The sequence below is a fragment of the Pteropus alecto genome, unplaced genomic scaffold (assembly GCF_000325575.1).
Source record: "Pteropus alecto unplaced genomic scaffold, ASM32557v1 scaffold8, whole genome shotgun sequence".
Taxonomy (NCBI): Eukaryota; Metazoa; Chordata; class Mammalia; order Chiroptera; family Pteropodidae; genus Pteropus; species Pteropus alecto.
Window position 1 is genome coordinate 293,898 of NW_006494609.1, and position 24,273 is coordinate 318,170.

Consider the following 24,273-nt stretch of genomic DNA (forward strand, 5'->3'; position numbering starts at 1 on the left):
TCCAAGTATTTCTAAATTTTAGTAATGGGGCCAGAAAAATGAATGAGTTTTCTACACAAAAGAGAGAATATAGATAGGAAGATGAAAAGTTCAAAGGATTGAGCTCTGCACCACTCCAGTTTAATAAGTCCAGGAGACTGAATGTAACAACTGGTGAGGTGAAGAAACCAAGAGGGCTGTAGCCTGTGTTTCAGGCAGAGTGATCATGGTCAGTTTTGTCAAATGTTGCTGATAGGTCAGGTGATAGGAGACTGAGGTTTGACCATTGGATTTAACAGTGCTGATGACCTTGATAAGCATCTTACTGGAGTGGGAATAGAATACATGTAAGAGAGAATTAGAGGAAAAGAACGGAAAACTGTATATAGGCTACTCTTGGTGAATTTATGTAAAGGGGATCAGAGATACAAGATGATAGTAGGGGAAGTGAAGATAAAAGATTTGGATTTTGTAAGAATATTTCGGAGCAATAACAGCTTGTTTTCTATAATTGATGGGGATGATTTATTAGAGAGGAGGAAAGTGTGATTTTTGTTTATAAAAGAAATATATGTTAATTTTAGAAAATATAGTTAAGAATGAAGAAGAAAATAATTCATACTCCTGCCACTGAGATAACTTGTTAATATGTTTTTGATGTATTACTTTTTTCTTATTTTTTTACTGTGATATATTTTACATACCATAAAATTCACCCTTCTAAACTGTACATTTCAGTGGTTTTTAGTATGTTCACAAGGTTGTGTTTGTATCCATCACCACTATCCAATTGTAGAACATTTTCATTATACCTCAAAAAGAAACCCGGACCCATTATATTTCCCATGTCTTTCTTCAGCCAGCCCCTGGCAACCACTGATCTATTTTCCATCTCAATGTATTTGCCTATTTTGGACATATCATATAAATAGAATTATATAATATGTGGCTTTTTGTGTCTGGCTTCTTTAACTTGGTATGTTGTAGCATGTATTAAGACTTTATCTCTTTTTATGGCTAAATATGGTATATTACTTTTAACATTCCTACAAACATATGTACATATACCCTTAGTATTCTTTTTACTGTTACAGATTGGGATAATACTTTTTATATAGTGCCTTCTTTTTATCTAAGTATTTTCTCATATTATTACATAATCTTTGAAAACATGTTTTAGTGCCTACATGATGTTGTTAATAGACATCATAATTTAGTCAATCATTTTTATTGGAGATTTTTATACTTTTTGTGTTTTAAGAAGTTTTATAACCTGAGATGAACAATTTTTTGATAAAACCTTATATTCATATATGATTTTATCCTTTAGCAGCAATTTCTAGATATAGATTACTGGTCATAGGTGAATATACTTTTGGAAGTTTTTGGGCCATATCGCCAGATCGCTTTACAGAAAGTTATCCCAGTTTCATCATGAGCAGTATGTGAACATGCCTTTCTTACCTCAACACCACTAGTAGCAATCATTGGAAAAAATTGAATTATATGAAAAAAAGTACCTCTGTGTTGATTTGATCCTGTCTTGGACTGACTGTATTACTACCAGTAAGAAAAATGCCAGGAAACCATATTAAAAGTTTCCTAAAACCACCTAAAGTTAAACTTTTTATGGTATATTTATTTAGCAACATTGAAAAAAGTACATATATTAAAGTAAGTTTGGCTGTGCCTTTCAAAATCAAAACCTTAAATTTCTGCTTTATTAATGTTTTAGAAAGGAATTGGTTTTGATTAACATTTTGTTAAAGTTTTTGTTGCATATATAATTAGTGATTTTTGGCTACTTCAGTTTTTATTCTATAAAATTCATAATGTGAATTTCACACCATTCTGTAGTTGCTTATTAGAGATACATAGTTTTTAGAAATAACTATAATTTCATACTGTAAAAAAGTAAATACAGTGCTAACTTTAAAATTTTGTTGTTTAGGTTGTATAACCCAAGCATAGTGACAACTCTTTTGGACAAATGATAAGAACATGGATTTTACTTATCTTGAAGACTTTAAAACATAAGAAAAAGCCTAATAGGTTATTTGTAAATCAAAATTTATATAGTACATTCTAGAGACTGACTCTGAGTTTTTAATTATTTAGATATAATCTAGATTTAGATTTTTTAAAAAAAATAAACATTTCTAATAATTTATTCTTTTTATATATTAATCTTAGAGGGAAATGTGTGCTTTTATTGTTGAGATTCTACTGGAACAGTCTGACTTACTACAGAATCTATTGTATTTTTTTCTATGCAGTTACGAGAAATAATTTTGATTGAACTAAAAGCAGATTCAACCATCTTTGTCAAAAGTGTATAAAAATTCAGCTATTGTGTAGTTCAGTTGTCAAACTATATTTCTAGATAAATTACAGTGTGGGTAGGTAGATGGATTTATTTGTATCTACACACATAGTATATATGGTAACTCAAGTCACTAATCAGTGCCCTAAAGGGAGAGCGAAAGGTATTGTCTTACAGATATCAGGAGATATGTATTTTTTTCATGAGGCATTTTGTAATTGCTGCATCAACGATGAAACAAGAAAATGCAGTATTTTGCCTCATAATTATTGTTTTAATCTTTTCAATCATTCTGAACATTAAGATGTATCTTGTTTGGGAATTAGTCAGCCTTTGATTTTTTTCTATTTCTAATGACTAGGTTTTTGTTGATTTGTAAAACATTAGTCTTTCAAAGAGATTTTTGTATTGTGTTAGTGAAGTAAAATAATGATAGCTACCATTAATTTTGCATATTAAAATTAGGGACATGCATCAATAATTGTCAGACACTGTGCAGAGCAGTGCATATCATATGTCAGTTATTCCATGGTACTCCTTGGAGAGATTGATACTGCATTTTACACATGAGAAAGCAGGCTTAGAAAGGTAACCCAAGGTTACCTGATTAGTTAGAGACAGAGCTCACATGAAAATCCAGGTCAATTTTAAATATAATCCTTTGTTGCCTGTTATTTTATTGTTATTCTGTAGAACATTTTCTGAGGCGATTAGTTCATTCCATCAATAGAATGCTTTCTTTTTGCAGCTCTTTGGATTGATGAGCCAACTATTCAGTAAACTACTTTAGAAATTGTTTTTACTTGATTTACTGTATGCTGCGAACTCTTTCCATTGTTAAACGATAAAAAAGCAGATCATAGATTTGTGTTAACATTTCCAAATATATGTTTGAAACAGATTTGGCAACTGATCGGAAGCTCTTCCGTCTGGTCTCCAATGATTCCTTCATCTCCATTCAGCCTTCCTTATCTTCTTGTGGACAGGACTTACCACGGGACTGCAGTGACAAAGTGAGCCTGCCAAGTCACAGCCACCATCATCATGTCGATCAGTCTCTGTCCAGTGCATGTGATACCGAAGTAGCTTCTCTTGTTCCTTTGCATTCACACTCTTATAGGAAAGATCACCGGCCACGAGGTGTGCCACGGACTTCTAGCTCTGCTGTGGCTTTTCCAGATGCCTCACTGAATGACTTCCCTCTGTACCAGCAAAGACGTGGCTTAGATCCAGTTAGTGAGTTAGAATCTTCCAAGCCTCATTCTGGATCCAAAGAATCCTTGGTGGAAAATTCTTGTTTATCTGGGGAATTTCAGCTTGTTGGTGAGCTGAAAAACAGTAAGTCTCAGCCACCTACAAAGAGTGGGAAGAGCAAACCTTTGAAAGCAGACAAAAGCATGGACAGCTTGAGGAGCCTGAGCACGCGCAGTAGTGGGTCCACAGAGAGCTATTGCAGTGGAACGGACCGTGATACCAACAGTACTGTCAGCAGCTATAAGAGTGAGCATACCAGCTCAACTCACATAGAGAGCATCTTGTCAGAGCATGAGGAGTCTCCTAAAGTAGGAAAGAAAAATGGTAGGAAAAAAGAGTGCTGTGCTGACCCAGAAGACAAGACTAGCTGTACCAGTGACAAAAGGACTAGTAGTGAAAAGACTGCCTTGGAAGTGAGTATAAATAGTGGGGTTCAAGAGGCCAAGGACTGTAATACCTGTGATGATATTCACAGTCAGAGAGGTCTCAGCACCTCTGTATCTGAAGAAGCCAATAAAAATCCCCATGCAAACGAATTTACTTTGCAAGCGGACAGACCACTTGGGAAAACAGCTGAAAACAAAGAGGAGCAGAGTGATAAGCCCGCCGTTTCAGTGGACTCAAAAGTTGGGAAAGATATTGGCGGAAAGCAAAAGGAAGGAGATGTACGACCTAAATCTTCCAGCTTAATCCACCGGACAGCCTCTGCCCATAAGTCGGGCAGGAGACGGACAGGAAAGAAACGGGCCAGCAGTTTTGATTCAAGTCGGCATAGGGACTATGTTTCTTTTCGAGGTGTTTCTGGTACCAAGCCACACAGTGCTATATTCTGTCACGATGATGACTCTAGTGACCAAAGTGACTTGAGCAGAGCATCTAGTGTTCAATCTGCTCACCAATTCAGCAGTGATAGCTCTTCTAGCACGACTTCTCATTCGTGTCAGTCCCCTGAGGGCAGATACAGTGCTTTGAAGACCAAACATGTTCCTAGAGAAAGGGGCACCGACTCTGAGCACACACACAAATCTCGTTTGGGTCCTGAAGGATCTGGCAAAAAGCGGGCGACACGTCGGACTTCCAGCACAAATAATGCCAAGACTCGAGCCCGAGTGCTGAGCCTGGACAGTGGCGCAGTAGCGTGCTTGAATGACTCCAGCAGGCTGCTGGCACCCCAAAGTATAAAACCCTTAACCACTTCAAAATCAGATCTTGAGGCCAAAGAGGGAGAGGTGCTAGATGAGCTCTCTTTATTGGGACGGGCTTCCCAGTTAGAGACAGTCACTCGATCTAGGAATAGCTTGCCAAGCCAGGTAGCATTTCCTGAAGGCGAAGAGCAAGATGCAGTCAGTGGAGGTAAGTAAATTATAGGACGAGATTTCCCCAAGAGTTAACTGCAGTTATTGATACTGTTGATTAGAGTGATATTTATTAAAATATGCTTTGTATTAATATCCTCTGTTCCACTATGTTATTAAAATAGACTTTTCCATGAAGAAGGAGTTGGTTATCTTAGAAAAGGTTTTGGTACATATTTGGAACATCAAGAAAATATTTTTTCAGTTGTATTCTTTGAATCTGTAAAGAATATGAAATGAAAGAATATGAAAATATTCTTTGAATATTTTACTAGGAGCAACAAAAATTGGTCCTCTTCCCTCTTTGTACAATATCAACAACAGAATGTAGAATTTTATTAGGGCACCCAATTAATCATTTCTTATATACTGTTTACCACTGAACTTTCAGAATTAGAACCTGTTATATAAGATTTTTCCAAATACTACTTTAGCTCTGCCTGTGTACTTTGGAAACTTTTATGGCTCTTTTATGTCTGTTTCTTCAGTTTTATTTTTGTCTTATTCAAGTTTTAGGCATTTACCTTTTTTTTTCCTGTAACTTCACACTGAAAGTTTATTAAATTTAAGTTTGTAGTTTATATTGGCACTTAGTATCCATTAATGGATATATGATGATCCCTATAACAGTGATGGTGTTTTGGTTAAGGTAATAGCTTATTTGTTGCAGGTTTATAAAAAATTGTGCAAAATTTAATATGTGATTTTATATTATCCATGTGTTTTTGGCCATTTTATTTCAGAGTTGTTTTTTGCTATTACCTCCTCAGAATACTTTTTTTAAAATTCTGTTCTGGTTATTATGGAATCTGGTTCTTGAATAGAATGAGAAGAACGAAGCCCTCCGTTGCCAGCACTGTAGCTTTTTTATCCTCCACCCCCATTCTCTTTATTCAGGCTTATATCTTTAGTTTTAAAGCTTCTAGTCTCTTATTAAAAGTTAAGCTGAATATTTTGTTTATACATTGTGAAACATAAGGAACTTGCTTTTTATCTCAAAGAATTCTAATTTCACCCAGAGTATTTTAAAAGTTCATATTGTGGTAAACATTCTCTTGTTTCTTTTGGTATAGTTTCTAACATAGGTTAATTTCTAATGAGAATGTAAAAAAAAGGTAAAAACCTAAGGAAGCAAATAGCCTATCCAACCTAAATATTGAGAACTAATTATTTCTGAAATGATTATAACTACTTGGTGACAGTATAGTAATTAAATTCCCTCAAGTCTTAGATGTGCATATCATTCTGTTTTTTATAAAAGGTCTGAAATGCCTTGCGTGATTTCTCACACAAATCATATCAAATATGTTCATAACATGCAAGAAACCACTGGGTTTTAAAATACAGCTTAATTTTTAAAGTTGTCATTAAAATAAATTTTAAGAGTGAACATGCTTTGGTAGGAAAATATTGCTCTTCTAAATATTGTTGGAATGTAAATACTAAAAACTATGTACAAGAACTATAGTAAATTCTTATGTCTTTGTATTTAAAATGTCATTTCCTTTTCTCAGGGAATGTGAGGTGTTCTATTTTTTTGTAAGAGTTATAGGGAAGGTGTTAATTACTTTTCAGTGCAGATCTTTGACTAATATGAGCCCTCGTTTTTTCAGATTCTAGCTTTTCTATTATTTGCATTCTTATTTCTAAAAAACAAACCATTGATTGTTAATAAGAAACAAATACTGAACTAAAAATTTCCATGCACTTTGAAGGAATAAATATAACAGTCTGTGGGCTCTTAAATTTTTTTTTTTTTTTTTTTTTGCTAAAAGAGGGCATTGTAGAGGCTATTGTGTTTAGTTATAATCTATTTTTATTCTAAACACATTATAGCTTCATTGTGTTTAGAATAAAAATAACAGCATAACTAAACTAAGTGTATTGAGGATTTATATTCATGTGGTTTTAATTATATTAGGGGGTTGTTTGGGCTTTTTGAAAATTGGCGGTAGTGGGAGGGGATGTTTGGTTCTTTTTATTTAAAAATTATATTACATCTCAAATACTTGGTAAGAATTTGTTTATTTTAGCCTTATTTGTCAGTAGACTTTCTGGCAATTGAGGAGAAATTTTTCTGGGCTATCTATTCTCCCTTATTGTACTCCTGAAATGTGTCAACAAAATAGAGCATACTGCTTGACCATTTATATGCCTATAGATCAGCAGTCCCCAACCTTTTTGGCACCAGGGTCTGGTGCTCCTGTGAGAATCTAATGCCTGATGATCTGAGGTGGAGCCGAGGCGGTGATGCTAGCGCTGGGGAGCGGCTGCAAATACAGATGAAGCTTCAGCTCCCTCACCTGTTGCTTACCTCCTGCTCTGCAGCCTGGTTCCTAACAGGCCACAGACCATAATGATCTGTGGCCCAGGGCTTGGGGACCCCTGATCTATACTGAGAAGATGCTTAGACATAAAAGAACCACATGGAAAAATGCTCATTTAGTGCAGTAAACAGGTTTGGATGCTTCAGTTACTTGGAAAAATGAGCTTCTCTTAAAAAGTGTCAAGAAAAAGAGATATTTTATTGATGCGGCAAATAAGGGTTTGTGTATAGAATTCCCAAAACCAGCCCAATGCCTGATTTTGTGTGGTAGGAACAGACATTATAGCATTATTTTTTCCTAGCAGCAGTGAAGTTCTAGATAGGAATCAGATGGTAACATTTAATACCACCTCTAATTGCTAACCGGATACTCTGGCAAGCCATTAAATCTGTGCCTCAATATCCTCAATTGTAAAACAGTAACAATAACTGTGTGGGCCTGTCTCATAGTTAACTATCAGACTCTAATGAGCTCAGATGTGTAAAAGTGCTTTGTAAATTGTAGCTTTATTATGAAAACAAAGACACTGATGCCTTTTAATCATTTGTCAGGAAGTTTCCCTTTTCAAATATATATCACTTCAAATATATACTCTTCATTAATGACTTCTTATTAGGTGAATCTCCTAAAGATATATGCAGAATTGTTTTGGAGCGCGGTTTTCTGGGAGAGGATTTATATCTCTCATCTTATTCCCAAAGGATTTTAAAAAATTAGGAACGGCCTATGAAAGTAAGTAATCCTTAAACTATATCTTTTAGGAATTATTCTGTGTGAATTATGACTCCACAGGTATAATTTAATTTCTTGAAAGCATCTCGTCTACTCAACTATATTTATTTGGCTGCTGGGATTGTGGAAAATTGAATAAGGATATGCAAATTCTCTTTAGCTCAAGTCACAGCTAATTTTGTTGTTTGCTTTTGTTGGTTGGTTTACTTGTCAAAAACGTAGAGAAAATCAGAGGAGAGAAGGAGCAGTTAGGGGGATTGTTTTATAAACTATATAAATGTCTAACTAATGTACTGTATACTTGAAACTAATGCCAGGTCAAAATATCAACCTTTGTAATGTTTTCACTGATGGAAAGTATTTTAATTCAGAATGAATGCTCAGAAGTTATGCAGTAGATCTTTTATTTTTCTGAGCAGTATATAACAAAAAAGTAACTTATTACAAATGAATCCTTTCACTAAGCAATCATCTGTCTGATTGACATTGTTTCTAAATGGCATCTTATTCTATATATATATTTATGCTCAAACTTTCTAATTTTTGAGATAGAATATGGACAACCCTTACCTTCTTACTTCCCAAATTTTGCTCTTTTGTTCATCCCAGCTATCCTGAAAGTATTCTAGTGCCTTTAATGTTTTCTGTGTTTTCATTCAGGGTAAAACAAAGTGATAGTTTATTGTTTTAATACCCGCATATGAAAATAGTTAAATAATTTAATATAGAATATGTAGCATTTCCCTTAACTCATTTCGAGATAAATAAAAACTAACTCCTGAGGTGGGAGGTGTGTATTGTGGATTTTGTTTTCTTTTTGATATTTAAGATCAGATCAGATCACAGTTGTCTAAAATGTCTTAGGGTCTCTGTGCTTTGTGCATGAATTGCCTTTAGGTACCCAGTAAGTGTTTAAACTTATTGAATGATTTATTACTGTGTCAAAAATAAAGAGCTGAATTATCTGAAGTTCTCTTTTAAAATTACTGTGATCTTAATTCAATCTTGGAGTTTTCTTAACACAAAAGAAATGATTAGAAAGTCAAGACATAAATTTTTAAAAATATGTTAAAATTACAATTGTCTATATGTACTTGAAAGTATTTTATGTCTGTCTTGTTATTCACGGTTTTGAATCACTTGAATATTTGTGATTTTCTCCTTTACCTACATATACATAAAATTTAGTTGCACCTGGAGTGCTCAGTTTTTATTATTTGCATTTTATGCTCTTATTATTTTACTGGTTAATTTCATTTTTTTGCCAGGTCAAAATATCAACTTCAAAACTAGGTTTTAAAGTTTTTTCTCTCCTGTCTCATTCTCTAATTTAAAGATATTTTTTGTTCTTGTTTTCTTTCTCTTATAAAGGATTAAAAATTTATTGCAGTTGGATTGTGGAAGTGAATTTTCAAGTGTGGTTATAATTTATGTGACAATGTGCTTATGGCAAATTTAAGCTTTAAAGACACTTTTCTTTCCTTGGCTCTAATAGAATTGGACTCCCACTGGACCCTGTTTCAAATAGAGATGTTCTATATTAAGTAGCACACTCCCAGGGGGCCATGGCTTAGTCTTATTTGTTGTGACCATAAATTATAACATAGTGTTTTCAGGCAAATGTGTGATCCTAGCTACTGTTAAAGTAATTGCTATAGTAAATATTGAACATTGTTTTAGCATTATTTATACCCCGACTATTACAGAGGACAACGTAAGCAGTAACCATAATTCCATTTTAATACATTGTTCAGTGGATGCCTAAACTTACATCTTGCTGTGTTTCCAAAACTATTTTATTAAGTAGTAGTATTAATATATAGTGCTTTTCCATGTAACAAAATATAAATATGTGTTAATAGCAAAAAAAATTGTGTTTTCTGAAGAAGCTGAAGAACATTTTGATTGTAAGTGGACACTACGGTTTGTCTTTTTTGTCCCAGTGAAGTCTTAAACACCATTAAGACTTGAGTAGAAGGATGATCGTAAAGAGAACTGTTTTATATTTCACCTTCCTGTTCTCAGTATTCAGTGATCACATACTACTTTTTTCCAAATCCTGAATAATTTTACTACATTTTATGGATTAGATTATCCCCTATAAATTATATCTGTGTAAATTCTACTCTATTATTTTGGTTGAAACAAAATGTCTAAAACTAGAGAGAATGTTTGAAAGTTTCGGTGAAGTGAACTGCCCTGTAAATTGAGCAATAGTTTGTTTTAACAATGGAATAGAAATCTTCGATATAAATTCTTAAAATATTGAATTGATTTTTAAAGAGTGATTTTAAATTCTGTAACCCAAATTAACCTTACTGATGCCTAAGAACTGTTAACAGGTTTAGTGGTCACTCATCTTAAGTTTTCATTTCTTCCAAGTGGCTTTTTTTTTTTTTTTTGCTTTGTTTATACTTTATCCAGTGACTGCCTTGCCAATTTATGTCCCCCTTTGTGTCAGTCTTTGTCACAGTTTTCTTTTATTGAGGTCATGATTGTCAGAAATAGGCAAAGCATACAGTGGGCTTTGTATATTGTGGTGACAAAAAAGGTATCCTTGACTTTCTAAATCAGCATTGTCCAATGTAACGTTCTATGATGATGGAAATATTTTGTGTCTGTGCTGTCTAGTGATGGTAGCCACTATCCACATGTAGCTGTTGAGCACTTGAAATGTGGTTCATTAATCCGATAAACTGGATTTTAAATTTTATTTAATTTTAATCAGTTTCAAGTTTAAATAGCCACAAATGGCTATTGGCTACCACCATTTTGGACAGCATGGTACTAGAGGACTAGGTTTAATCAGCATCATATATATATATGAGGTCATATGTAATTTTTGCATAAACGAGCTTTTATATACGGTAACAGCCTTTTCACGTCTAAAGGAATTTTCACTATCTCAATAAAACTGGAGAAAAAATAAAAATAAAAATTACCTCAAAGGGTCAATTATGGTTTGGATCTGAAGCCTAATTCTTATTTAGTCGCCTAACCTTAGAATGTCACTGTAGTGTGTTAGCTGAAAAAGAAATAAGTAATATAAATAAGTGTCCTGTAATTTGTGACTTATACTTCTTTCTGGCAGAAGCTTGCCAAATGGATGAAATAATTCTATGCTTGTCATTCCTTCAATAAAAGAAAGTATCTAAAGAACAGAGAGCCTATGACTTCTGGAGGTAGTCTGTATATTCCTAATCATAATGGACTAATTACACAAAGAATATTTACTGACGTAGGTTGGGGAGGGGATAAAAAGGTCAATATTTAAAAGGATACTTTATTAAAATCACCATTAAAATAGAAGGAAGTGGCTATTTCTAAGCAGAATAATAATTTGAGAATTAGTAACACTTAGAACTTCAAGAAGGTTGCAAAAGAACTGAAATCTAAATATAACATTCTTGATTTTATAATCCATTTCATACTTACTAAAAAGAAAGGAGTTTTTGTGTGTTTGGAAACAATTTTAAATTCAAATGGATAAACAACATTTTGTGTATTGCTTTAGAAACTCAAATTAGTCAATTAGTATGGTTTTGTAAAATTTTATGTAGTAATTCATTTAAGCCATTGTGATATTCTTATTGTATATTGGTTTTAGTTTGTATTTTATTGTTTTGGATTAAGTTCTGAGTTTCTGTATTGGTTTTTTTTTTTTTTTTTGGCTGATATTTGCTTCATAATGTTGATGGGATCAGTGCTGGGGATATAAAGTTGAATAAAGTTTGATAGCAGCAAACTACTATCAGTCAGTGGTTTCATTATGCTGCAAAAGTGTGGCCCAGGAAAGTGGGAGATTTACTGCCTTATTCCTCGGCATCAAAAATGAACTATTATCACTGCTGCTTTTCCTGTCCTCCTGAGAGTAAGAAACTAATGCCTATTTCTATTAGTCTGAACTGACAAGTACAGTATTTTTAAGGCTGACTTAAAGGGGAAATAAGGGCACATGGGATTAAATAAATAAGACTTTTCAAAACAATTTTAAAACAACAGAGATCTTAGGAAATTAAGGTGGAAGAGAAGATAGTGAGGCCAGATGATAGATCAAAAACATTATTTTTAAGGAAATAATTATTTTTAAATAAAGGACTCATACTTTTTGTATATTCCTTGATAATGATAGATTAGCATATGCATGAAAACCGTTTGGCTCAATTAGAAAAATTCCCTTTACTTTCGAGGGCGGGAAGTCAGGGAGAGACAGGCTCAGCTGCTATTTCCATCTCTGACCTAGGCTCCTATTTGACCTAAGTCTGTCTTAATGCAGCAGCACAGGCCAGCGAGGAGACGGTGTCATTTCGCCGTGAACGCAGCACATTTAGGCGCCAGGCAGTACGGCGCCGGCACAATGCAGGGAGTAACCCTACCCCTCCTACATTGCTCATCGGATCACCCCTAAGGTATGGTATCTTAACATTCCACCAAGCTTAGCATGCATGTAACAGACGTTTTAACCTGTTCTGTCAGTCCCAAGAAAGCATTTAAATAGCTTTGTTTTTCTTTTTCTTCCGCTTTCTCCCCTATACATAAGCTCTTTAGGCTTTCTCTGCATGTGACCCTGAGCCTATTGCATTATGCATGCCTTATATTGCTCTACTTTAAACGATCAGTTTGGTGTAGCCAATTTTAAGTTGAAAAATCACTTTAGGGTGGTTTTAGAAATGTGAATAGAGGCCTTAAGTACGTTTTTTCCCTACTCTAAATAATTATTAATGCAATATCTTTGTCCAGCATCTTCGCAGTTTTTAATATGAACAAATGTGAGCTTGTTGAGGAATAGCGGATAACTGACCTCAGCTTTAAGCTAGTTTGATGATTTCACTAAAATATGTATTTTTTATTTTGTATTACTTAAAAATTGCCTATTTCATAATCACCAGGACCTAGTAAATGACACAAGACTAAAATATTTAATTTATGGTAACGTGTGGCCAATTGGATATATATACATATTTTGTATGTACTTTTGTTTTGAATTTTGCAACCTCTTTGGTTACTGAACAAAAACATTTTAATTTTTCCAGTATCCTATTTAAGAAAGCATATATTTATAATATTAGGGATAATTTTCCATTAAAATTTTAGTAATTATTTTATTCTCAATTGGTCAAATCTAATGAGTCTGTATCTTGAATTAGAAATAATAAAAATCTGTTCAAAAGATATGTGCTGTATTTTATCAATACAGATATAGACAAAAATAGTTTACATGTGCTTGCTTAAGCAGTGCACATGTTATACTTTTATTAATCTGTGTGTCCAGAAGTACTATTATACGAACTATTTTCTTATATTTTAGTTTGAAGTTCAAAAGGAATAGCATTTGATAAAATAACTGTTGAATGCATGTTAGGTTGAAAGAGATAAACCCCTTTCCTTGTTAAAAATCTTGTTCTTAAGAATAGCAAAATCCTTATTAATATTCTGGGATTTTAGTTATTTTTATAGATTTTACATTACAATCAGGAACTTCATAAGTTTGTTCCTAATTAATCCCGCAGTAATATGTAATTCTGTTAAAAGTAGTATAGATTAGTTAAACCAGTGTTTAAAATATAAAAATGGGAAGGCAACAGTGAAAACTTTGCTGAGCACCTTTTTTTTGGTGAGCCCTCCTCTTCTGCTTCCTTTCCACATCTTTTCCTTTGCTCCCTGAAGTAACTTTTCTTTCTGCTAATCTTTTTTGGGGTACAGTCCCATCATGCAGAAAGAGCTCAGCATTTCATTTTACTTGTTCCATTTTGTGTTTTCTAACCTTTTCTTTTTGTCCCTTGAATAATATTTGCCATACTTTGCTTTTCTACTCTATGTTGATATTCCTTAATCTACTTTTTAACCTTCTCTTTTTAGTCTTTAAAAATCCTTTTATTCTTTGCTACAAATGAGTCTGCTAGATCCCACTCACCAAAAAAATGTAGACAAATTAGGTTTTTTTTCCTGCCTGGTGGAATATTAAAGAACTGTGTTCTAACTCCAGCCAATCACATAGGATTTCTCCATGTTTTTGTAGGATTTTAAATACATCGCCATTCAAATGAGGATATAGTGTGAAATTTATTTGTAAAGGGCTCACATAAGAATTTTTGGAAAGTAGTCTAGTTAGTAGTCAGCATGTAGATTTTGTTGAAGTTCTGGGATATTTCCAGTACAAAGGTTATATGTATCTTAAATAGGCTGATTTCATCATGCATGAAATAAAATAAAATTGAGCTGTGAGGAATTAGGAGAAACACCAATTTAATAAAATCATCATTTTTAATTGCAAAAATATCCAGGTAAAGTATATTGTGTTAATTCTTGGTATGAGTTACATAATAATAATTGCGTCTTAATGTAAATATAGGAAGGCGTGGTCATGCAAAACGTGAAAAACTTGTTTGTCAAAAAGAAATGGAATAGGTGTGATAATACTTTAATTATAATTACTATGTAAATACTAGTAAAATCTAACTTATTTTCTTTTCTATTTATTTATTTATTTATTTTACCACCTACAGCATCTGGTCTTCCTAGGTGGTCTCCCATCCAAGTCCTAACCAGGCCTGACCCTGCTTAGCTTCCGAGATCAGATGAGATCCGACACATTCAGGGTGGAATGGCCATGAAATCTAACTAATTTTAAACTTTAATGAATGGTTTAAGTAATCAACAGTCTAGAAAGCAAGTTGGTAAAATTTATGTCTCCAGGAATTGGGAATGAATCATCAGTTTCCTCACAAAGAAAATTTGCATGAAATTTTTATGCTTGTTAGAATATCCTATTTCAGAATTATTTTTTAAAGTATTTTTTTCATTAGGTTAGCCTTGTAGGTAGATTTCGTAGGCCTTTACTAGTCCTTCTCAGTTACTAGAGATAAAAGCAAAGATGAAAATTTAATATTTTTATAATAAGTTCTAGATTTATGAACTTAATATGATTTTTTTTAGAACTCTAGTTAATGGGCTAGAATGAAAAGAAATCAGTACATTTTGGGGAAGGGAAAAAAGCGTTACTGCATTCTTAGATTTGTTTTTTAAAATATCCTAAGATTGAAAGATCTGTAATCAAATAAGGTCATAGTAATAACTGGGAGTCCATGATTAGAAATTCTTAGAGGTCATTTTGTGGTGTTCAGGAATGGATCCACCAAATATTTGTTGTTTTGTGCTGTGTTCAAGACACTCTTCTGGGTATACTCTGGAATCTGGAGATTCATAGGAATAATGTGATCATACTGTTAGAGTTTACTCTTTTGTCGAGGCACATACAGAAATAACTAACTGCATAAGGCAGAATGTGTCAAATATTAAAGAAGTGGTAAACAGAAAGGAGGGACCAAGACCAACTATATTTTTTGTTATTTAATTGGAAATGTTAATTAGTAAGATTGCATGTCAGTGATGCTATTGATTGCTGACAGTTATGGACTAAATTTCTACCTTTCCTTTTACTATGTTGCAAAAATAGTTATCTTTTCTCAGACATATAACTGTGCTGTAAAAAAGATTAAGTCTTGTCAGTTAGTAGCTTAAGGTAGAGTACAGTCCTTTAGGAATAGTTTTCCTAACAATTTCTGCAAAAATGATAGGCTTTTTGTTGTTGAAGGATTTTGGAAACAAGAATTCAAGGGACATAAACATTTTCGTGACTAGCTTTTGCTGTTCAAAAACTTGACATTTACAACCACATAGATTTTGGCTGATTTACTTTGTTTATTCTGGAGCTTTCATACATTGCCTAATATTTTGAAAACCTTTTTATATGTTTAGATGTGCTGAAGATTAGTGTACTCTCAAACATGTTCACATTAAAATACACCTAACCGCCATTTGGCACCTTCGTTTATGAGTTTATGTGAAAAAAAATTGATAGAAAAATTTGTTGAGTAAATATTCTATGAAATTCTTCTGTCTTCTGAACTACTTAAACATTTTTTCCTCAGAATTTTCTTTCTTGTGAAATTTGGCCATTTCGGTAAGGTCTATGGGTAACTTTTAGATAGTTTCTGAGGAAGAATAACAAACATGTGTATGGAAGATACAAACATATTGGATTATAAGTTCTTAAAATTATCTCTTGACATGTCTATTGTACAAAAATTCTATTCAAAAGAAGTTATTAGATGAGTACTTTTATGGTTATGGCTTTTAAAATATAATGCCAGTAAGCATTGACAAGTCAGCATTTTGCAGACTTGTTTTTCTTCATATGTTGCTTACGTTCCTATGCTCTATTTAGACTGTATTCTTTCATTGGCTCTAAAAGAAGCCTAGGATCTGAATGTTCAGATAGTGGTATTTAGTAGAACTTTCTGTGGTGGTGGAACTATTCTATGTGATCTACACTGTCCGGTATGGTAGACGCTTAACTACCAGCTTCTACCCACTTTGGTAGCTTTTAGATATGGTAGCCACTGGCTACTTTAAGTGGCTATTGATCACTTAATGGGACCAAGAAACTAAAATTTAGTTACATTAAATCGCCACATATGGATAATGTATCAGACAGTGTAGTTCCAGAGTGTATTCTGTTGCCATAACCACAGGTTTAAGCAATATATGCAGTATTTTCTACTTAGTCTTTTATTTTACGGTTGTTTCAAATTACAGCTGACTTCACAGTCTGCAGCAGATGAGTTTTTATTTTATAGGCATCAGAGAAACCATTGCATTGAATACAAAGGATTAGAAGTTAATACTCATGAAAATAATAAATTAACTGAATGAGTCCATCCTAAATAGCATTCTTTTTTTTTTTTTCCTAAAAGGTCTAATTATGTTAGTAACAGAACAGAGGATTTCATTGAACATAATGTAGGGAATGACACAATTATACTCAATGTTTTCATGAATTTCATCAGTTTAAATTTGAATATTGTACTAAGAATTTAAAAATTTATAGTGATTTAAAATAAATATATAGAAATATAAAATGAGTTAATATAACTTCAATTTTAGAAAATTAGGTAATTTTTATAAGTAAGTTTATAATCACACAATACTAAGTATTTTAAAAATTTTATAAAATTTAAAAAAGACTGTAATATCCCTTGAGAAATTACTGGTTTCCAAATTATTTTTAAGATTTTCTAAAATGATGGGTTCTTGTTAATGAAACTATGATATGGATTGGAAAAGGTAATAACAAAATTGGTTAAGGGAACATAATTATTGTTAACTAACACCTTGTTAAGGCCTGTGGCCTTATTTCAGAAATATGTAGGCTTTTCATAGAAACAACACATTAAATATTAATTACACTTCTTCCAGCATCCCAGCGGTCATTTATTTCACTTGGTTGAGTCAGTATTTGTTATTCTGGTTCTTGCACTAGTTTGTGATTTTCTTTTGATTTAAAATTGTCATCCAGGTTGCATTTGATAAAGGTTCTTTAGTTTTCTGGTGCATAGAAATTTTCTTTTATTGTGAATTTGAGATGCCAAAGTATTTGAAAAAACAATTCTAGAATTAGTATTACATTTATAAATAAAAGTACATATTTAACTGAAAAATAGGATCTATCTTTTGGGGACCATCTGCAACCCACATATATCTTATGTACTTTTGATTCTTCTTTGCTGTGCCTTCTTTTTCCTTATACTAGAACTTTTTTGACTTGAAGTGGAAAAAAGACACATTGATAAATTTCATATACATTAAATATTTACTGTATTCATCACTATGAATCAGATTTCTAAGGAGCAGAAGATTTAAGCCAGCAGTATAATCTCTATATTTTACAAAGTTTGTTGGCTCTTTCTTAGGTTACATTGAAAAGGTTTTTTTAAATCAGTTTTTTCTATATTGACTTCATTCTAGCTATTGTTTTCTCTTTTCTTCCCTGTAATGTCTTCCCAATCCATGTTTTTTCCTAGCCTTCAAGATGGGCAGCAAGGCCAGCAGTCCACAGCCCAGGTCAAAGTCCAGTCCCGCCCCCCTTCCCAGGCTGCAGTGCTCAGTGCTAGTGCCTCCTTGCTGGTGAGAAATGGGAGTGTCCACTTAGAAGCATCACATGACAATGCATCTGCTGTAGGCGGCAGCAGTTTGCAAGATGAACTTGGTATGCAGGCCTTATGTAATCTTGATGATATGAAACTTGAATGCAGCAGATAATGAGTAACAATGATTTCAGTTCTTTCTTGAGATAGCTTCTTTTTGGAACTATGTGTAAGGACACTTTATAGGATTTGTTCTGTATGTAAGGAACATTTGACTTTTGCTTTTTCTTTTTCTGTTTCTCTCATCTCTTACTCTACATTTTCTTTTGAACATGTCTATTAGTAATAGGTAGTTAAAGGTATTAATACATTTTCATGCTTTAGTGTTCTCTTATAATGGTTTGGGCAGTTCTTATTCCGTGGCATTTGTACCAGATGGGGAAATGTTGATTAAAAAAATTATTTGGATTAAATCTTAATCTCTTTGAATTCTCTGAATGTGCTGCAGAAAAGACAAAAATGGTTTCTAAAGGTCTGTTACTATAGAATTTTTTTTTTAGGTAGGTATTCACTTACCTCATCGTTCATCACCTGAAGTAGGACTTACTGTACTTCTAAAGGCAGTACTCTGAGGACACCATGGTTCTATACTAACATCAAATAATAACTTTATTACAGAGTTTTTTCTTTTTGTGTTAATATGTCTATAAATATGTTATTAAATACAGTAGTTAATTTTAAGAGGAATGGATAGTTTAAAACCTCAATAATGCCTATCCATTCAAATACGTGTTCTGTGCCTTAAGGACAGTGATTTATACTACTTTGGTTTCTGTTTCTCTGTACAATTCCACTTTCTTGAGCTCAGAATGCAGATTAATAACAATTTAAGTAAATATAATGAAGAAAATCTTGTTGCTAAAATGTACACATTTGAAAAGATTACATTTGTTCACAGATTTTTATCAATGTTATAGCTGCCCATCATTTATAAAGATGATAATTCAGGTGATGCTTTGACTAGAAGAATATGTAATGTAGGGTACCCAAAAAAGGTATAATAAAATTTCAAATGATGATATGAAACTTATTCTCTTCCCATTCTGTAAAACTCTTTAAGTACAGAGAGATTAATAAATATGAGATATGCATACTGATGAAAATCATCTTTAGCAAATCTTATAGAAACTTGAAAATGGTCATGTAAACGATTTATAACATTAGAATGCATGGTGATTTTTAAATAAAATGAGAGGTCAATAAAAATTTTAATTTTAGAATGCTTTTGCTTTTGAGTTTGTAATTTGGAAAGACAGAGGAGTTTATAAGGAGGCTGCTTGAGAGAGAACTTTATTGTTAACTTGCTTTGACTTAAAACTGATACTTTTTTAGTTGGAAATATATTCAGTTTTATAATATCATTTTATTGATATTTCTCCTGGGTTAACCCAAAGTACCTATGAACAGAGGACTTGTCAATTTGTGCAAGTAAAATTAGTCACTATTACCATTGCCTGTTGGGTTTACAATAGTAAATTAGCTAAAATAAAAAAGGTTTAGTTTGATTCATTTTAGATTTTTAGACTTTTATCAAGCATAAAATGAAACTATGATTTTCCTTTGTAAAACTTAAGTTGCTCAAAAAACTTGCTAAGTAAGCTTTAATTGTAAAGTCCCACCCCAAATGTACATGCAGATTATTAAAAATACATATAAATGAACTGTCTTAACAGTTCTCAAGATAAAAAGGCTCTTTTGATTGGAAGTGACTCTAGCATCTACTGGTGAATATTCAGGATATTCTTTTGAAATTTGAATATTATATTTTACGTTAGCTGCCTTCTGATAACCAGTTCTTGGCCCGTGGTAACTGAATGCTGTCAGGTTGCATGCACAGTAATAATTAGCACAAAACAAGCAATCAGTGGACAGTCTGTAACTCATCTATAGCACATGAAGTTGGCCAAAAAAGATTCTGAAAATGAACTATAGCTGAGCTTAAAGGAATTAGGAGAGACATTGATTTTTATATCGCCCACTAGAATATTTTTGTTGCATGGTTTAATTTTCCACATGATTTTAATTAATAGTAAAATAAGTTTGTGTGAATGAATTTTGGTTATATATATATACTCAAATATGTTAAAGTTAGCCACGATAGTCCCTAAAAGTATGGAGTATTTACCAAGATTGGTTCCTTCCAAATTTAGCTTCTTTAGTTGATAAACTTTAATGTACAATATTTATGTTCAAAATGTATACATATACATAATACATTTATATAAAACATACATACATGTATATTCATATACACAAACTTACATATATCCACTCATACATATGTATGTTTGTCATAAATGTTTATTTATGTGCATGTATGTATATATGTAATAATTGTGTGTTTTATTTAATCATTATTTTGTGTGTGTGTTTACTTTTAAACTGAAGAATAGCCTTTTTAGATTAAAGGAAACTTGCAGTCAGGCATTGTTTAATTAAAAGCTTAGGTAGTTTTCCCTGTTTTCTCATCTTTACTCTGTAGTGTCTTATAGATAACATTCATTTCCTATAATAAACCCTACGAGTCCTTATTTGTCTGTTGCATTTCGACTAACATTTCAAGGTTACCAGGTAAAACTGAATTTTAAGTGTATAATTTAGAAACGGTTGGAAATATTAGAGTGGTTTTCTTTCTTATTGATAGACTTCATTTCTATGCAAACTTATTTTTTAAAAAAGGTTCAAATGATGTTAAATAGACGGATAAGTTTTAAACTTAACATCTTTGAAAAGGAATTTACTATTAAAGAATTTCTCAAATCCTTCAATGTAACGTGTTGCTCTTTTTTTTCCCCAAAAAAAAGGTTAATTTCCTCATCAGTCTTTTATTAGACCTGTTTATTTGCAGTTGATTTCCTACTATATTCTGGATTAAATTGCAAATAAAACAAGCTGTGCTTAGGGTCCAGATAAGTTACACAAGAGACTCTGAATTTAGGTAGCCTTAAAGTTCTATTTTCTACCTATTAGACTTTTTCTATAAAATGTATCAGTCACTTCTCAGTTTTTATGTGAATCCCAGATTCCTCTTGTGAATTAAGACTAATAAATTGAGGCAGTGATGAAAAATGCCATTATAGTTGGTAGTTAAACTCAACATATAACATAACCTCTCAGAGGAAATGTTCTGGATAAGAGCAGATAAAATGGGAAAATTTACATTTTTTTATCCTATGTATGAAATTAGTGGTGGTCAGTGCTTTGAAAGTATATATACAAAATTATTTTATTTTCATGTGAAAATACTGTTATAGATAAGAAATGAGGAAAATGAGTTTTATATTTATCAAGACATAAATATAAAATATATAAATATCATAGGTTGTATTCTGATAAATTAAGACTTTCTTAATTTCATTAATGTGTCAGAGGTTTAAAAAGTGATGAGTGAATTGATTTTTCTAAGAGATTCTTTTGTTTCATTACTTTACAAGGATTGACCGAAAAGATATTGGAGATAATCTGCTTTACTACAGAATTTAACTTGAAAATGTAGTCAGCTCTAGAAAAAGATTTAAAGGAAATCTGGCAGCATCTTATTGCCCTTCTTATTAAGCCAAAACAGAAGTGGGATCATGTATGACTCGTGCTACGGTATTAGTTTTGTATCCTTATTTATCAAAGAGGGTGGTAATAATACCTACTTCATAGGTTTATGGTGAGGATTATATCTATTAAAATATGCAAAGCAATTAGAACAGTGCCTGGAAATAGTAAGTTGATTACATAAATAATCATTGGTCTTATTATTATTAACATTATTATAATTTATTTAACCAGTTTACTAACCCCATTGTTCATATTCAGAATGATTCTTGATATGGCCTATTGTAATAAACAGTCTGCTGAACATCCTTTACATAAACCTTTCTGTATACCAGTAATTATTTCTTTAGGATAGATGTTTTGAAATGGAATCATCAGTCAAGGGAAATAAACATTGGGGCTTTGATATATACTATTAATTGCTTTACGGAAAGCTTGTATCAGTTCACACCTTATCTGGCAGGGTTTCAGAGTGTCTGTTTTATCCACACAAATATTGTAAATTAAAAATAAACCTAGATAAATTTTATTTTGTCTACTCAAACCCTCATCCCCTGGGTAATGCTTAGAAGTTTATCATTGTTATTGTAGATAGACTACTAGCATATTATTTTTTAAAGTTTTGGATGCCAGAACTGCTGTAGGAATTTCACAGAAGACAGCAAAGACTGGCTAAGATATCTAATTTTTCTCTCGCCTAGTCTCTGTAGTAAAGACTTCATTGAAGCATTAAATTATCTGCTTTCTAACATTACTATTCTTAAGATTCTAAATTAAAGTTGATTACTATATGCATTAGTTAGAATATAGGTTAGATTCTTTAATAGATTCCTCCCCAACCCCTGCATCAGTGATTGAAATAAAAGAGAGATTTACATTTCTCTCATTGCAGTCTAATGGGAGCCATCCCTAGCAGGTAGGATGGTTCTGTTTCCTTCCACAAGTGGCTTCCATGCCTGGTCCATATCGACTGCTCCAGTTGTTGACATTTCCCCCAAAAACAGAAGGGGCCTGTTAAAAATGTCAGGGAGAGCTAGGCCTTATATTTCATTTTATGAATTGAGAAATGTGCCTGCCACTTTCTTCCATCTTCCCTGGGCCCATTCACAGTCTTGTGGCAACTTCAAGCTGCAAGAGAGGCTAGGAAGTGTCTCTAACTAGGTGGACATGTGCCCAGCTGAAATTCAGTGTGGAGAAGGTCCTATTATTAAAAGGAATAAGGAGAACATGAATACTAGAGGTCAACATCAGTCTTTGCCATAATAAGACAATAAACACTTCAATAAAATAAAGATTGGTATCTTACTAGAAAAAGAGACAGTTTAAAGAAATACAGGTGGCTTGCAAACAGCTCAACTTTGCTCATAATTTTTAAAATTGCAAATTAAAAACAGGATTAAGATGTTTTTTCATCTATTGAATATTTAGTGATGTTCATTGTTGGGAAGAGTCTGGAGAAATAGGCAACTAAAAGATTGAATATTTTTGGAGGGCAGTTTAAAAGTAGATCAAATTTTGATCCACAGATTTTACAAACAAAGATACAATTACATGGGTATTGGTTTTTGTAATTTCAAAAATTTTAAACAATCTAAATGTTACTAGAGAACTCTGAAAGAAGTGATAGTACATTAACAATGTAATAATTAGAATTTGATACATCTGTATTGTTGACATGAAGATCTAAGCTATTTAGTAAGCAAAAGAAATAAATTTTAGAAAGCGTATGTTAGTAGAATAGTCCATTTGTCTTGGGACAAAATGTGTATAAAAATTGTTCAGAAGAATATAAAAACTGCTCTTTGCAGTGGCTCCCTGGGGAATGTGGAATTTTCTTTGTTTTATGTATGACTTTTGAATCTTCTGATGAATTTTTTCTGATGTTATTTTTTAAATGAAACAAAACACTCTCCAAAAATTATTTTAAAAATACTTTTAATTTTTATTTAAGTATAGTTGGGAAATAATCTTATATTGGTTATATTCATTTCAGGTATACAGTATAGCGATTTGACATTTTTATATCTTACAGTGTGTGATCACCCCACTAATTTTAGTGGTCATCTGTCACTGTGTAAGCTCATCACAATAATATTGACTACTCCCTTTCTCTTTTTTACCCATCCCTTAACCCCTCTCTTTTGGTAGCCATCCCTTTGGTCTCTTTCTATGAGTCTGTTGTTTTGTTTTAGATTCTACATATAAGTTGGTATCTTGTGGGAATTTCACTGACTACATGCTTTCTGTCATATTCAGCAAAATTCTTTGTGCCCCCATTGCCATCCATTCCTCTTCTACCTCTGGCCTCGGGCAGCTACTACATACTTTGTCATTTGGTTTTCCCTCTCCAAGAAGTTCATATAAATGCAGTTTTATAATATGTGGCCTTTGTGTTTAGTTTTCACCTCACATGATGTTTGAGATTCATCATGATGTTGCATGTGTTAGTAGTTCCTTATTGTTGCTGAGTATTATTCTATTGTATGAGCATACTGTATATTGTGTATCTTTTCATCCGTTAATGAATGTTTGCCTTGGTTTTAAGTTTTGGCTATTGTCAATAAAACTAAACTGTTTTCAAAAGTGGTCTCACATACCTACCAGTAGTATGCGAATTCCAGTTACCATTCTTGTAGGCATTTGCTCTTGTCGGCCTTTTAAATTTTAGCCCTAATAGATATAAAACGATATCTCATTGTGGTTTAAATTTACATTTCTCTTATGAATAAAGAAAGATGAGCATCTTTTGATGTGCTTATTAGCTATACATA

General features: G+C 32.6%; 1 protein-coding gene and 1 pseudogene across 6 annotated transcripts in view; one reads left to right on the forward strand and one right to left on the reverse strand.

Annotated features, from left to right (window-relative positions):
- The window catches only part of PCNX1 (pecanex homolog 1), a 132,119-nt gene that overhangs the window by 41,271 nt on the left and 66,575 nt on the right, over positions 1-24,273 (forward strand). For 3 of the 6 annotated variants that reach the window (XM_006925413.3, XM_015599644.2, XM_015599645.2), the window contains exons 6-8: positions 3,203-4,909; positions 12,247-12,379; positions 17,834-18,018. In XM_006925413.3, coding sequence (XP_006925475.1) covers positions 3,203-4,909; positions 12,247-12,379; positions 17,834-18,018 — 2,025 coding nt within the window. The remainder of the gene's footprint in view (positions 1-3,202; positions 4,910-12,246; positions 12,380-17,833; positions 18,019-24,273) is intronic. The other 3 variants (XM_006925414.3, XM_006925415.3, XM_025042085.1) reach the window with 2 other exon arrangements.
- On the reverse strand, positions 14,468-14,586 carry LOC112473879 (annotated as a pseudogene).